This window comes from Leptodactylus fuscus, chromosome 2 (genome assembly GCF_031893055.1).
Source record: "Leptodactylus fuscus isolate aLepFus1 chromosome 2, aLepFus1.hap2, whole genome shotgun sequence".
In the NCBI taxonomy this organism is placed as follows: domain Eukaryota; kingdom Metazoa; phylum Chordata; class Amphibia; order Anura; family Leptodactylidae; genus Leptodactylus; species Leptodactylus fuscus.
This window is the reverse complement of record NC_134266.1, coordinates 262,216,209-262,231,853: the sequence shown is the minus strand read 5'-3', so window position 1 is coordinate 262,231,853 and position 15,645 is coordinate 262,216,209. Positions and strand designations below refer to the sequence as shown.

The 15,645-nt window shown below is 43.9% G+C and overlaps 1 protein-coding gene across 1 annotated transcript in view; it reads right to left on the bottom strand.

Moving 5' to 3' along the window:
* MRE11 (MRE11 double strand break repair nuclease) overlaps positions 1 to 15,645 on the bottom strand; it is a 152,013-nt gene that overhangs the window by 88,210 nt on the left and 48,158 nt on the right. Inside the window, exons 9-11 of the mRNA XM_075266124.1 lie at positions 9,628 to 9,799; positions 8,481 to 8,561; positions 97 to 223 (exon numbers count right to left, since the gene is read on the bottom strand). Coding sequence (XP_075122225.1) covers positions 97 to 223; positions 8,481 to 8,561; positions 9,628 to 9,799 — 380 coding nt within the window. The remainder of the gene's footprint in view (positions 1 to 96; positions 224 to 8,480; positions 8,562 to 9,627; positions 9,800 to 15,645) is intronic.

The following is a 15,645-nucleotide window of genomic DNA, read 5'->3' as shown; positions in this document are numbered from 1 at the left end:
TTCCAACAGGGATGTGGAGTCGACCAAATATTCAACTCTGACCCCTCTATTTATCCACAGCCTGACTCTGACTCTTGCTCCTACTGACACACTCACCTTTCTTGTCCTTCTGCTCCTTGTGCCTGAAGAAGTGTATAATGTCTTTAGGATTGGCCGCTTTATCCACAAACTTCTGGCTAAACCGAAGAGCGTTGAAGGGTTCAAAACCGCCCGTGTAATCCACCTGAGGAAGACAATGGAGGGTAAACTGAGTACAGATATAAGGCTTCATAATAAAGCTCCACCAAAACTTGATTGACTCCTTAAAGGGAGTCTGTCACCAAACCCCAGAATATCACCCAAGCCTCGCAGATAGATAGGTTAGTGTGCTCAGATCCCAGCATATCAATCCAGCCCTGCAGATAGATAGGTTAGTGTCATCAGAACCAGCATATCGCCCCAGTCCTGCAGATAGATAGGTTAGTGTCATCAGAACCAGCATATCACCCCAGTCCTGCAGATAGATAGGTTAGTGTCACCAGACCCCATCATATCACCCCAGCCCTGCAGATAGATAGGTTAGTATCACCAGAACCAGCATATCACCCCAGCCCTGCAGATAGATAGGTTAGTGTCACCAGAACCAGCATATCACCCCAGCCCTGCAGATAGATAGGTTAGTGTCACCAGAACCAGCATATCACCCCAGCCCTGCAGATAGATAGGTTAGTGTCACCAGACCCAGCATATCACTCCAGCTCCCCAGATAGACAGGTTACAGTCACTAGCCACGACCATATCAACACAGCATCGCAGATAGATAGGTTAGGGTCACCTGAATTTGTGTTTCCCCCTTGTGAATCACTACTTCTGTTGCGGAAATATCGCCGTTTTTATCAATATGCAAATGAACTCTTTGAAGCCTCAGTGGGTCATTATACTTACAGCTATACCATATTTATATTAGTTTTATTATGTTATGTTATTACCACACCACAGTATACAAACAATACTAAGAGCCGCGGTGTCTCGGTACAGGTCATCCGCAGGTGTCCTGGGTGTCAGACCTCTGCAGATCTATAATTAATGGCCTACACTAATCATTTACATAATAATAAAAAATCTGCATAACTGGGACACTGCAGTACATTTTTCTTACGGCGCTCATTGTACAGAATAAATAAGAGTATTTTTGGAAGTGGGAACTTCTACTCACATGGGAGAGACCTAACATGTTTGCTTACTTTTTTTTTGCTAACATTATGTATTTTTTACATTAAAGGGAATTTTTTAACTTTTTAAAATTCACTTTGAATACTTCTTTTAATATTACTATTACATATTTTTGGCTGTTAATATTTTAACTGTCTCAGAAGCAAATTGGAACCTGGGATCATCATAACGTACATCATACATCATAACGTAATACAACACATAGTATCCCTACGTTTAACCCCTTGGATGAGAATGCGGGGCTGATTTTGATCCTAGACAAAATGCCATGATCTGAGTTAAGCCACCAGAGTTGGAGCATTTTCAGATCCCAACGACTAGTCTTGGGCCCTGGCTACGTAATAGGGAATGTGTGGTGGGTGAAAAGTTTGGTTGGGGGCAACACGGTGGCTCAGTGGTTAGCACTGCAGCCTTGCAGCGCTGGAGTCCTGGGTTCAAATTCCGCAGAGGAGCAACATCTGCAAGGAGTTTGTATGTTCTCCCCGTGTTTGTGTGGATTTCCTCCCATTCTACAAAGACGTAGTGATAGGAACCCCATGGTTAAAGGGGTGGTGGTCTCGTGAAGAGAATGGCTTCTATGCAAGACCAGTAAGAAGATCCAGTGTCAGACGGGCCCACCAGAATTTATGAGGATCCTCCAGTGGATGGATAAGCAAAGATTTGGAGAGACGCCACACAGCTGGGGTCTGCATGTAGAGAATGGCTGAACAAGAGAAGCTTTAGGGCTAGTTCACACGTGAACTGCCCGCGCGGGTTTTGACACAGAGAGAGACGCGGCGAGCCACGTCTCTCTCTTGTCAAAACCCGCCCGCCGCGACCATCGCTGTCGCGGCTTAACCCTCTGCTGTCGGCTCAAATGAATGAGCCGACATAGGAGGGAGCTGCGGGGGGCGGAAGCCGCGCGACTGAGACAGCGCGGCTTCCGCCTGAAGAAAGGACATGTCCTTTCTTTTCTCCGCTAGCAGCAGCTCGCCGCTAGCGGAGAACAGAAGCCCGGCGGTCTCCATAGACCACCATTATAAGGGGAGGTTTTGGACGCGAATTCCGCTGTCAAAAACCTCCCCTTATACTCACGTGTGAACTAGCCCTTAGCCTCAACAGGAGCATTCAAATTATAGGGAAAAATCGAAAAAATTGTAATTTATTTTTCTCGTTTTCATTTCTCTTTTACAGACATTGAATTTAGATATTATGTACCGTAGTTGGCGCAAGATTTCGGTGACTTAGGTTCATATTAATCCCTTATCTGCATAGCCGACTTTGTCCTTAAAGATCCGTAAAACTTGGAGGTGACTTTTTTATTATTTTATCAATGTAGCCATGTGGGGTCTTGTTTTTTACAGGATGGGTCACAGTTGATCCCAGTGGTTAGTTAGCTGCAGCGGTTACACGAATGATCTATGATGTCATCATGATGTATGTCAAGTAAAAGAGGTGACTGCTGCAAAGAAAACACCTACAGAATTGACAAGTGTCAGTCTATTATTAGGCTTAGTGACCAGAGTGAATACTACAAGATTTTTCTTAAATATAAATAGTTTCTTTCTTTAATTCGATAATTTTGACTTTTAAAACTGCGTCAAAACGGCACGTGTGAATGCGGGCCAATTCTAATTGAAATAGACAATAGCTTCCATTGATGAGCTGGAAATTGTTTTCTGCCACAAGACAAGAGAAATTTTGATCTTTTCTCTGCTGAACGTGGAAAGGAGGTTTTATGTGAAGCTGATTAAATTTCATTAAATTTAAGACCCGGAGTCGTCCTCCTGTGCAAGGTCTTTTAAGACTCAATTCAGCCATTTCCAGGTTATATTGATGCCCTACATAGCTATATCGTGCGTCACCTTGTATTGTGTATACTATAAATCTATTATACAGATATTCTTTTTGTGCGCCCACTCTTCTACTGTCTGTGTCAGTCTTCACTGCAGTTCTGTCATTCTATTCATGAACCAGGAAGATGAGTGCTATAGATCCGTACCAAACAAGGGAGCGATAGAGACAAAGATGAGTGCTATAGACCCGTCACAGGTTATTACTATTTTCGGCACAGAAACCATAGATAAATATGGCAGGTCAATCCTTCTTTTAGCATTTCTTAGAAAAAATCTACAATGCAGGCTCTCCCTTCGAAATTAATGGACCCTACAGGACCCTTTTTTGTTAGATGTGTCTTGCAACTAGAAATCCCAATGATCGGCACTACTTTGTGCAGCAGCAGGAAGTGTTCAATCTCCCTACAGCACCTCCACAGGGGAAATTAAGTATTACACAAAGTCCACTGAACGCAAGGATCTGTCCACATAATTCATATACATCCCAGGCCCTATAGAACAAGGGATGTTCTTTGGAGCCACTCATAGAAGGCCCTGAAGGGGATATATGAAAGAGGATTTTCAGAACTATCACTCCTTGAAGTTATTCCCTTCATTGCAACAATTTTGGGAGATCTGGGTTCCAACAAATACATCTGCTCAAGGTTCCTGAAAAGCAGTTCTCACTTCTCTCAACAATGCGGGAGTAAATTTACCCAACTTTTATCTAAACCACTTGACTATATTATGGCGGCATACATAGCCTCTTATATAAGATCCTCTAAGTGCTGTTTATGGGGTTGGAAGCCTTGCAGACGCCCTTAGACATGAGATGGCCTTTGTTGTATTACACAGTAAGTGCCTCTCTCCGAGCGTTGCATTGTGTCCCTATAATAATAAAGCTGCTCAATAAAAGTAATGGTTCAGGAAATAATAGCCAATTTTCTGGGTAAGCGAGTGGGCAGGCAGTGAATGGAGCTTACTTACTGTAGTCCATGACCCTGGACGCGTTGAACGATGACTTTACTGTTTTTGTGTGTTCTGAATGTCGTGTTGGGTAATAATATGGCAGCACTTTAGAAACAGAAATAGAGTCAAGGTGTTCACCTACCTGCTAGTATATGATATTCTGATAACAATACAACTTGACTGTTTCCATCGGGCCCCCAAAGACAATGAATGGAAGTGACATGGCGCATGCGTGACCTCAGTTCATGGATGATAGGGCCTTTGCTCTGGTCATCGCTGGGGCCCCAGAGATCAGACATGTAGTAATATCCTGTGGGTGGGTGATCAATGTCCATCGCAGTAGGCCCAATTAACCACAGACACCATCATCTTCCCTCAAGGGCGCATGCGTGACCACTGCTCCATTTTAACTCCGCCGTACTGAGAATGTGCAGTCAGGAAGATGAGACCACTGTTCTAGGAATTGGTGGGGCTCCCAGAGATCAGACATCTATTACTATCCTGTGGGTGGGTGATGAATGTCCTTCGAGAGATTCCCCATCAACCATGAATTCCCAAAAACTCTGAATGGAGGGGTACGTAGGGTCCCCAGAGATCTGACATCTCTCTACATCGAGCTGATGAGATGCAAGTACATCGAAACGGCCGTCCTCGATTGAGAGACTATACCTGGTAATAATCCCAGCGTCATTGCAAAACAAAGGCCTCTTGGAAGGTCGAGCATGATGCAAAAGGGAGCAGCCTCTATTGGGTTATTTCACTGGAATTCTGTCTTCCTAACGACATCAGGGAAGACAGGCTTGCACATTCTAGTGAGCGCTCTCTATTGGTTTGCAATACTGAGGCAGCAACTGACTTCCTAATTACATCATGGAAGACAGAATTGCATATTCTTCCCATGATCTAAATATTATGTGATGGATGTCTGGTATGAGATGCCCCGTTACTCCAGGATTCCAGACCATCAGCCCCAAAAACAATGAATGGAGTGACAGGGCACATACGGGACCACCGCTCCATTCCCACTCCTCCTTACTGTATGTATGTAGCGAGGAGGATGGGACCCCAGTTTTAGTATTTGGTGAGGCTCCCAAAGACCAGATCCCTGTGGATAGGAGACGAATCAGTGGGGTCCCCAGAGATGAGACCTCTAGCACTATATGATGGATGCCCAGATAACCAGGTATTCCAGCCCATCAGACATTAAATGGAGTGGCAGGGCGCATGCGCGATAACCACATACTCATTCACTCCTCACTGTGAGGATGGGACCTCCAATCTAGTAAAAGGTGGGGTCCCAATAGGTCAGACATCCAGGACCATCCTCTGAATAGGTGATGAATGTCCTTTGTGGGATATCCCGTTAAACATGGATTCCAGCCTGGCAACCCCAAAGACAATGGAGCGGCAGGGCGAATGTAGGACTACCATTCCAAACTACTCCTTACTGTGCCTGCACAATGGGTTGGAAACCTGTTTTAGTAATCAGTGGGCTCCCCAGAGATCAGATATCTAATACTAGTCCTTTGTGTGTTGCCTAACCAGGGGTTCCAGTCCGCCAGACCTAAATATAATGAGCATACGTGTGACCACTACTCCATTCCTGCCCCTAGGCATGGCCATAGTGACTGGAGGGGTCCCCAGGGATTAGACGTGGCCTACCTCTGCAGACAGGTGATGACTATCCTTCATAGATGCCCCATTAGCGAGGGATTCCAGTCCGCCAGACTGAAAGATACGGGATGGTGCAGCGGGACGCATACAGTCCTATGAAAAAGTTTGGGCACCCCTATTAATCTTAATCATTTTTAGTTCTAAATATTTTGGTGTTTGCAGCAGCCATTTCAGTTTAATATATCTAATAACTGATGGACACAGTAATATTTCAGTATTTAAATGAGGTTTATTGTACTAACAGAAAATGTGCAATATGCATTAAACCAAAATTTGACCGGTGCAAAAGTATGGGCACCTCAACAGAAAAGTGACATTAATATTTAGTAGATCCTCCTTTTGCAAAGATAACAGCCTCTAGTCGCTTCCTATAGCTTTTAATCAGTTCCTGGATCCTGGATAAAGGTATTTTGGACAAACAATTCAAGTTCAGTTAAGTTAGATGGTCACCGAGCATGGACAGCCCGCTTCAAATCATCCCACAGATGTTCAATGATATTCAGGTCTGGGGACTGGGATGGCCATTCCAGAACATTGTAATTGTTCCTCTGCATGAATGCCTGAGTTGATTTGGAGCAGTGTTTTGGATCATTGTCTTGCTGAAATATCCATCCCCGACGTAACTTCAACTTCGTCACTGATTCTTGAACATTATTCTCAAGAATCTGCTGATACTGAGTGGAATCCATGCGACTCTCAACTTTAACAAGATTCCCGGTGCCGGCATTGGCCACACAGCCCCAAAGCATGATGGAACCTCCACCAAATTTTACAGTGGGTAGCAAGTGTTTTTCTTGGAATGCTGTTTCTTTTTGGACGCCATGCATAACGCCTTTTTTTATAACCAAACAACTCAATCTTTGTTTCCAAAATGAAGTTGGCTTCTCCAAATGTGCTTTTGCATACCTCAGGCAACTCTATTTGTGGTGTGCTTGCAGAAACGGCTTCTTTCTCATCACTCTCCCATACAGTTTCTCCTTGTGCAAAGTGCGCTGTATTGCTGACTGATGCACAGTGACACCATCTGCAGCAAGATGATGCTGCAGCTCTTTGGAGGTGGTCTGTGGATTGTCCTTGACTGTTCTCACCATTCTTCTTCTCTGCCTTTCTGATATTTTTCTTGGCCTGCCACTTCTGGGCTTAACAAGAACTGTCCCTGTGGTCTTCCATTTCCTTACTATGTTCCTCACAGTGGAAACTGACAGGTTAAATCTCTGAGACAACGTTTTGTATCCTTCCCCTGAACAACTATGTTGAACAATCTTTGTTTTCAGATCATTTGAGAGCGGGCTGTCCATGTTCGGCGACCATCAAACTTAACTGAACTTGAATTGTTTTGTAGAAAGAAATGGTCCAAAATACCTTCATCCAGGATCCAGGAACTGATTAAAAGCTACAGGAAGCGACTAGAGGCTGTTATCTTTGCAAAAGGAGGATGTACTAAATATTAATGTCACTTTTCTGTTGAGGTGCCCATATTTTTGCACCGGTCAAATTTTGGTTTAATGCATATTGCGCATTTTCTGTTAGTACAATAAACCTCATTTCAATCCTGAAATATTACTGTGTCCATCAGTTATTAGATATATCAAACTGAAATGGCTGTTGCAAACAAAAAAATATTTAGAACTAAAAATGATTAAGATTAATAGGGGTGCCCAAACTTTTTCATAGGACTGTATGTGACCACTACTCCATTTACACTTCTTACTGCATCCAAGCAGGATCCACATTCTGGAGGGGTCCCCAGGAATCAAACATGGAGTCCCTATCCTGTGGACAGTCAATGACCCATTAAACAGGGCTCTATTCAAACTCCTCCTCCCTGATAAATTAGATTATATGGGGGTGGACTACGGTGTCAAGACAAAGTAGAGTGACTATGGGTATGACATATGGGATCCAATATGGCTGGCAGATATGCAACGTCCTGTCCCCAGACAAGTGACTGTATTATTTGGGTGCTATGCCGCCTTCCACAATAGCTTACAGTCTGAGCGTGGGATGTGGGGAATTGTTAGCACAGACATTGAAATTCTACTAAAAACGTTTTGCGCACATCCCTACAATCATCCCCCATGAATACAGCGCCGCAGAAAATACAGTCATTATAATTCACCGTTCCATTAGTATTTTACATTCCAAATCCAGAAGTGAGATGGCACTTAGTACAACGCCGGCATCAAATGTCAATGTGTAGGTAGGGCTCTCAAAAGGGCAAAGTGACTAAGAAAAATAAGAACCCCCCCCCCCATGGTGTGACAAAACAGCACGCAGAGCGGTCACACTTTAACCCCTGGAGTGATGGCAGAAAGAAGGTTTGCATAGCTAAGAAAGCAACTTAGCAAATGCAAGCCCACCTTCACATGAGGGGTTAAATGGGTTGCCTGAGATGATGATATTGAGGCCAGTGACGTCACGTTCATTGTTCACAAGGCCATGCTGTGGCTCAGTCCCATTCACATGAATGGAACTGAGACGCAATACCAAGCCCCACCACTATACAATACACGGCGCTGTGCAGCAATCAATATCATATTGCTGGATGACCCCTTTAAGAGAAACCCTGGAAAGCCAATGTTATTATTGGAGCTAAAACATTCGCGATGGAAATGCTGCAGGACTACAGACTCAGCAAGCTTTAACAGAGTGTTGTGAGCATGCTCTGTGTAGGACTCACTTTACAATAAGGGTCCGGAGCTGTCCCAGAACCCATCGCCAATGATGTGATCTTGAAATGCGTTCCCTCAACAGAGCGACAGAGATGACATCGGTGACCCGTGGAAATGTCTTGGATGGTGATGAACTTACCCGCAATCTTATCAAAGGTTTATCGGGCATACGAGTATTTCCCAGGCGCTCTCTTTCCGCCAAGTCCAGCATGGCCTCTATCTGCAATACACAAAATAATACAACCATCAGCCCGATTCTGGTCCATTTGTGCCAGGTCCTTAAGCTTATCTCCAAACATTGTTGCCTGGTGCCAGGAAGAGTTGTAGGAGGAGACTGGAATAAGCCATGAGTTATAGCCTTGTGTATCCGACGAAGAATTCCCGGTATATACTCCATATACGTCATGTAAGCTTAGCCTAACTATTCACTGACACTTATATTTTAGTAACTACATGAAATCTATCTGGGGCGTTTTTGTTACAACGTTACCTCAGTTGCCCTTCCTGGAAATACCACACAATAGTAAATAAATGGGTGTCACTATTTCCCTTATCGATAGAGTGAGTCCCTATACAAACTGTCAGACCGTAAAGACGCGTCTCTTCAACCAGGGACACCCAAGTGTTATACATTTCCAGGTAGAACAACAGAGGAACTTCACAAGTTGTAAGAAAAACACTTCAAATTGTTATTTCTTATGTCTTTGTTAAAATAGTCACGTCAATGCACCTAAGATATCTTCTTAAAAGGGAGTCTGTTGAGTCCAAAATGTCGTACCCCAAACTAAAGGGGTGCTCAGATTATAAAAACCAGAAAAAGCGCCACTCTCGCCAATAGAATGGTCTGGTATTTCAGCTCATGCCCATTGACGTAAATGGAACTCAGCTGTAATTCCACACGCTGCCTACAGACAGGAGTGGCGCTGTTCCTGGTGTAAGCGGATACTTTTACCAATTTCTATGCACCCCTTGTGAATGTGCTTCAGATTTCCCTGGACTCACATTTCCCCAGCACATTTTTGGCAGCAGCTTGATGTCTATTACTATTCCTGCGGGGTACACCGGCAGGGGAGCTCGCCGTATCTGTCTCTACTATAAAGTGACTTTTGGCTTTAGAACTTGGACAAAAAAGAGACTCAGCGGAACTTTGAATTTTTTTCAGGTTCTTAAAAAAAAAACTTCTAAGCAAATAGAAAAATCCAGAAATAAATATATGCAACAAAGACGAGAAAGAGAGGACGCCGCAGGCAAAGAAAGCAACAGGCAACGCCGGAGCAAGCAGATACCTTCTCTATGCAGAAGCTTTCTATGTCCTGAGTCACTTTGGGATTGTCTGGGTTGAACAGGTCGGGATGGTCGGCCAAGACGACGTCTTCAAAGAAGAACTGCCGCACGGTCTGAAGGGGGATCTTCTGCATGTTCATCTTCTTGTGTTTGATCCGTAATAAACCCACGTGCCTGTAAGAAGAAGGCAAGGAGTTAGATGGAGACATCTGGCAATAGCCGTAAGGAGGACAGAAGATAGTTAGATGGAGATATATGACAATGTATGAAGAAGGACAGAAGATGGAGACATCTGAAAATATCTGTAAGGAGGACAGAAGATAGTTAGATGGAGATATCTGACAATGTATGAAGAAGGACAGAAGATGGAGACATCTGACAATATCTGTAAGGAGGACAGAAGATAGTTAGATGGAGATATATGACAATGTATGAAGAAGGACAGAAGATGGAGACATCTGACAATATCTGTAAGGAGGACAGAAGATAGTTAGATGGAGATATATGACAATGTATGAAGAAGGACAGAAGATGGAGACATCTGACAATATCTGTAAGGAGGACAGAAGATAGTTAGATGGAGATATCTGACAATGTATGAAGAAGGACAGAAGATGGAAGCATCAGACAATATCTGTAAGGAGGACAGAAGACAGTTAGATGGAGATATCTGACAATGTCTATATGAATGAAGATGGAGACATCCGAAAAAAACTGTAAGAAGGAGGCCAGAAGATAGTTAGATGGAGATATCTGTCAATGTCTACATGAAAAACATAAGATGGAGACATCTGTCTGTCTGTAAGGAGGACAGAAGATTCTAATGTATGAATAAGGACAGAAGATAGAAGCATCACACAATATCTGTAAGGAGGGTAGAAGACAGTTAGATGGAGATATCTGACAATGTCTATATGAATGAAGATGGAGACATCAGACAATATCTGTAAGAAGGAGGGTAGAAGACAATTCGATGGAGATATCTGACAATGTATCAAGAAGGAGATAAGATGGAGACATCTGACAATATTTGTAAGGAGGACCGAAGACAGATTTACACATCTGACAATGTCTGAAACGAGGAGGACAGGAGACAGTTAGATGGAGACATCTGGCAATGTATGTATATAGAAAGACAGAAGATGAAAACATCTGACATTATCTGTAAGAAGGAAGACAAAGGCTAGTTATAAGAAGACATCTGGCAATGGCTGGACAAAGGAGGACAGAAGTAAGATAGATGAAGGTATCTGGCAAAGGCTGTAAGAAGGACATAAGATGGAGACATCTGATAATATCTGTAAGGAGGACAGAAGACAGGTAGATGGAGACATCTAGAAAAGTCTGCATGAAGAAGGATAGAAGATGGAGACATCTGACAGTGTTTGTGAGAAGGAGGACAGAAGACAGTTACATGGAGACATCTGACTATCTGTAAGAAGGGCAGAAGACAGTTAGATGAACATGTCTGACAATGCCTGAAAGCAAGAGGGCAGAAGACAGTTACATGGAGACATCTGACAATGTTTGTAAGGAGGAAGACAGAAGACTGTTAGGTGGACATATCTGACCATGTGTGTATATAGAAGGACAGAAGAAGAACACGTCTGACAGTATCTGTAATAAGGAGGACAGAAGACAATCAGGACTCCGTGGGGGCTGGATCATCACTTCCAAGACTCCTCCTCCAAAGGACAAAGGTCACACCAGATATTGATGGAATTTACATTTCTCTTTTCTTCATTCACTTTATTTTGTTAATTCACAAAAAAAAAATATTAACCCTTCTATCACCATGAAACATTTCTTACGTTGCAAAAAATATTTCACACCTGCCTATAACATTTGCCTCTCTGTATCTTTGACAGTAGACTCCTAATTTTTTCAGCTATCATAAATGACACATACACACAGGAGCATAAGGTCTCGTATGATGTTGTCCTGGGCATAGGGCCCCGCTCTACCCATCTAGACTGTAGGGGGCGACGATACACGGGGTGACTATTTTGCTCGGTCAGACGCTTGCTGTACTATTGTGTTGCCAGAAGTTTTATGTATATTGGTAAGGTTTTCTCACTTGCCCCCATGAATAATTCTAGTCCTGGACTACAACTCATGCTCCTATTGTGTCCTGATGTGATTGGAGACAGCGAGGATCCAGCGGCACGGCGTTTGGGAGGTCATGAAGTGTGAACTACGACTATGTGTATCATCTCCTCTCTGTGAGCGGGAAAACAACAAGGATGGATCCGACTGTAGGGCCGGCTGGATGAGTCATGACTAGAGATGAGCGAACGGTGTTCGATCAAATTGATATTCGATCGAATATCAGGCCGTTCGAGGTATTCGATTTCACTAAAAATTCGATTCCCCTCCCACCTTCCCTAGCGCTTTTTTTGCACCAATAACTGCGCAGGGGAGGTGGGACAGGAACTACGACAACGGAGGAATCGAAAAAAAATCGGAAAAAGTATTTGGCTGCCGAAATCAGGTGACCTCCTATTTATATGAATGGTCGATTTCAGATTCGGGTCATATGAGACTGAACTATGTGACTGTGAGACAGAGACAGATGTACTGGCAGGGATAGCTAGGGATTACCTTTATTTAGGAGGGAATGTCACTCACCCAGCTCTTTGGGGCTCTATCTGGTCGGGATCCCTATCAGCTTGCAATATGCGCGAGCTGACTTTTTCCCACAGGAATGCATTGACCAGCGTTGATTGGCCGAATGCCATACAGAGTACAGCATTCGGCCAATCAACGCTGGTTCTGCCAGATGAGGCGGAGTCTAAGATCAGTCCACAGCAGTCTCCATTGTGGTCTGATGTCAGATGTAGCAGTGTTGAACGCACAGGTGTAGCAGAGCTGGCCGTGCTACATTAGAGATGTAGCAGAGCTGAGTGTGCTCTGAGCTCTGCTACACCAGAGATGTAGCAGAGCTGAGTGCCGGAGGAGGTCCACAGTCCAATCTCAGATGTAGCAGTGTTGAGTGCACAGCTCTGCTACACCTGAGATGTAGCAGAGCTGGCCGTGCGCTGAACTCTGCTACACCCGAGAAGTAGCAGAGCTGAGTGTGTGCTGAGCTCTGCTACACCCGAGATGGCCGTGCGCTGAGCTCTGCTACACCCGAGATGCATCTCTGGTGTAGCAGAGCTCAGCGCATGGTCAGCTATGCTACATCTCAGGTGTAGCAGAGCTGTGCGCTCAACACTGCTACATCTGAGATCGGAACACAATGGAGACTGCTGTGGACCGATCCTAGACTCCGCCTCCTCCGACAGAAAAAGAGTTGATTGGGCGAATGCTGTACTCTGTATGGCATTCGGCCAATCAATGCTGGTCAATGCATTCCTATGGGAAAAAGTCAGCTCCCACATATCGGAAGCTGACAGGGATCCCAACAAGATAGTGGCGTAATACAGGTACTTGAGCATGTTAGATGCCCCCAGACAAGCTTGTCCCAGTTGCAGTCCAGGGTGTTGGCATCATTTCCTGAGGTGTGATAGTGGACTTGGTGACCCTCCTGAGTCGAAGTGTGGCTTCCCCTGACACTAAGCATTTTCCCCCCATAGACTATAATGGGGTTCGATATTCGTTCGATAGTCGAATATTGAGGGGCTATTCGAAACGAATATTGAATCTCGAATATTTCACTGTTCGCTCATCTCTAGTCACGACCACTGAGTTATCACTAAGAGATTTAAAGGAAAAATCAGAAAGATTTATAAACAATATGAATTCTAATGCAAAGGTGGACTCTGGAACGCTTCGTAACGTCAATGCGGACGTCTATGGAGACACCAGATGGTGATGGACTACAAGGCTGGGGGAGACCTATGTGACCTCGCTGTTTCTTATACAGACAAGGTAAAATGATCCTAAATGCTAAAAACAGGGGAATAGGAATAGTATGTGGAATAGGATCATGACAATGCAATTGAGCTACTGAGCATGTGCGACCACCAACTCTAGACACATTGGGTGGACATTCAGGAAAAAAATCAAAACAGCCAGAGAGGGCGCCATAACAAGTATGTAAAAGCTAAATCTCGCACAGGGACATTTTGCCTTTTTATTTCAATGGAAAAATTCTTATGATTCAGGTAATCTAAACAGAGAAAAGTAACATTTTTATTCAAGGGAGCCTCCTACCGTGACTAGGAAGGCATTCATGGACCCCGGGGTCTGCAGAAGGTACTTTATAGTGCGATAAATAAAGCTTCCAAGGCAATTTGCAGCTACAAAAAATGTAATCCTATTTCAATAAGCTGAGTAAGATTTCTGCCAACTTGTAATGTGGTTACGGCCCTTTATGTTGTGCCTCGAAGGCACCTGTGACGGAGCGAATATCATAATAGAAAGATAGACGGGGAACATGGACGGAGAGAATGAAATAACATTACAGAACATTACCAGCCCCAACAACACAAGTAAATGTCAGTGAGGACGTGACGCCTGTGCCGAGAACATCACAGCTGATCCCTACAGCGTCCCCAGATGGGACTTTCATCATCTATCAGATTATACGAAAATTCAAAAGGAAAAGGCGAGTAAATATCATTTACATGACGGAGCGGTGGGGGTTAGCGGGGAGAGCGGGGCCGCTCTATACAAACAGTACACTGCCGGTTATACCGTACACTGCGCTTGAACACTGCATTAAGGACGTCCTCATAAAGATTTGGCGCAATGTTTGAACGGAATCAGTTGTTACCTCATTGATGGTGTCATGAGATCAATTTAAGCAACAATTTGCCCCTCCTTAAAGGGAGTGAATTGATCCGGTGGGTTCTCGATGATGGACCTGGAGATTCCAGTCTGGTTCACGGGATCCGAACCAGCTCCCGATTCCCGGGTCACTCCCCTTCCCTCCTTTCCTGATCTCATAAGTAATTACTTGTGCTATGGGGGCTGGTTACCTGTGACATCAGGGGACGGGGCTGAGCCATGTGTGGTTTGTGGGCCATCACGTGACCCAGCAATCAGAACAAGACTGGAACCCCTTTGGTCCATTATCAAGATTATCCTATTAATATGTGAGTTTGTGTGTTTGGATGTTTGTTCCTCAATCACGCAAAACCCGCTCCACCAATTTGGCTGAAAGATTCCACAAACATAGTTACTACACTGGATTGCGCAATAGGCTACTTTTCGTCACAATAGCGCACATACGTTTGTGCCAGGACCCCCACAAAACCCAAACTCACACCACCATCTCTGCAATCTCACACACTTTGGATCATAGCAAGCCCCAAAATTCATATTGCCCTCTACAGCTTAGCCCCTAACCCCACACAATCACATATACATATACTTTACCACTTTGCCCCTCACCATAACGATACTCCAGCAGGTTCTCTTTAACGCTCCGGAGCAGCCATGTTTGCCGACCCCCATCGCTCTGACAATCCACGACACCGCCCACCCATGTCAATACCCCTAGGCGGTCTAATAAATGCAAAAACAAAAACTAAAAAAAGGAAAAAAAAATAAAATACAAAATAAAAGGTATTACAAATTCAAATCCCCCCCCTTTCCCTTGAACACATATAAAAGTAGTTAAATACTGTGAAACAGATACATGTTAGGTATCTCTGTGTCCAAAATTGCCCGCTCTACAAAGCTAGACAAATATTTTGCCTGGACGCTTAACGCTGTAGCCGCAAACATACTGAAAAGTCCAAAAACGCCGTTTTTTCACTATTTTCATTATCATACAAATATCAATCGAAAGTGATCAAACCAATAGCATTTCCCGAAAATGCAACAACTAAAAACTACACCCGGCCCCGCAAAAAAAGACATCCCCCGACACAGACAAATAAGTGACTGCTGTCAGAATATGGCAACTTTTACAAACAAAAAAATGTCAACACACTACTGGCAGAAAATAACAAATCATACAATGTTGTATATCGAGGTATCTTAACTTCAAATACCTCTGTCCCAAAGTCACTATGTACAGTTTATACCAACACCGTATAGCAGCTCAAATACAAATTACATTCAACACAAAA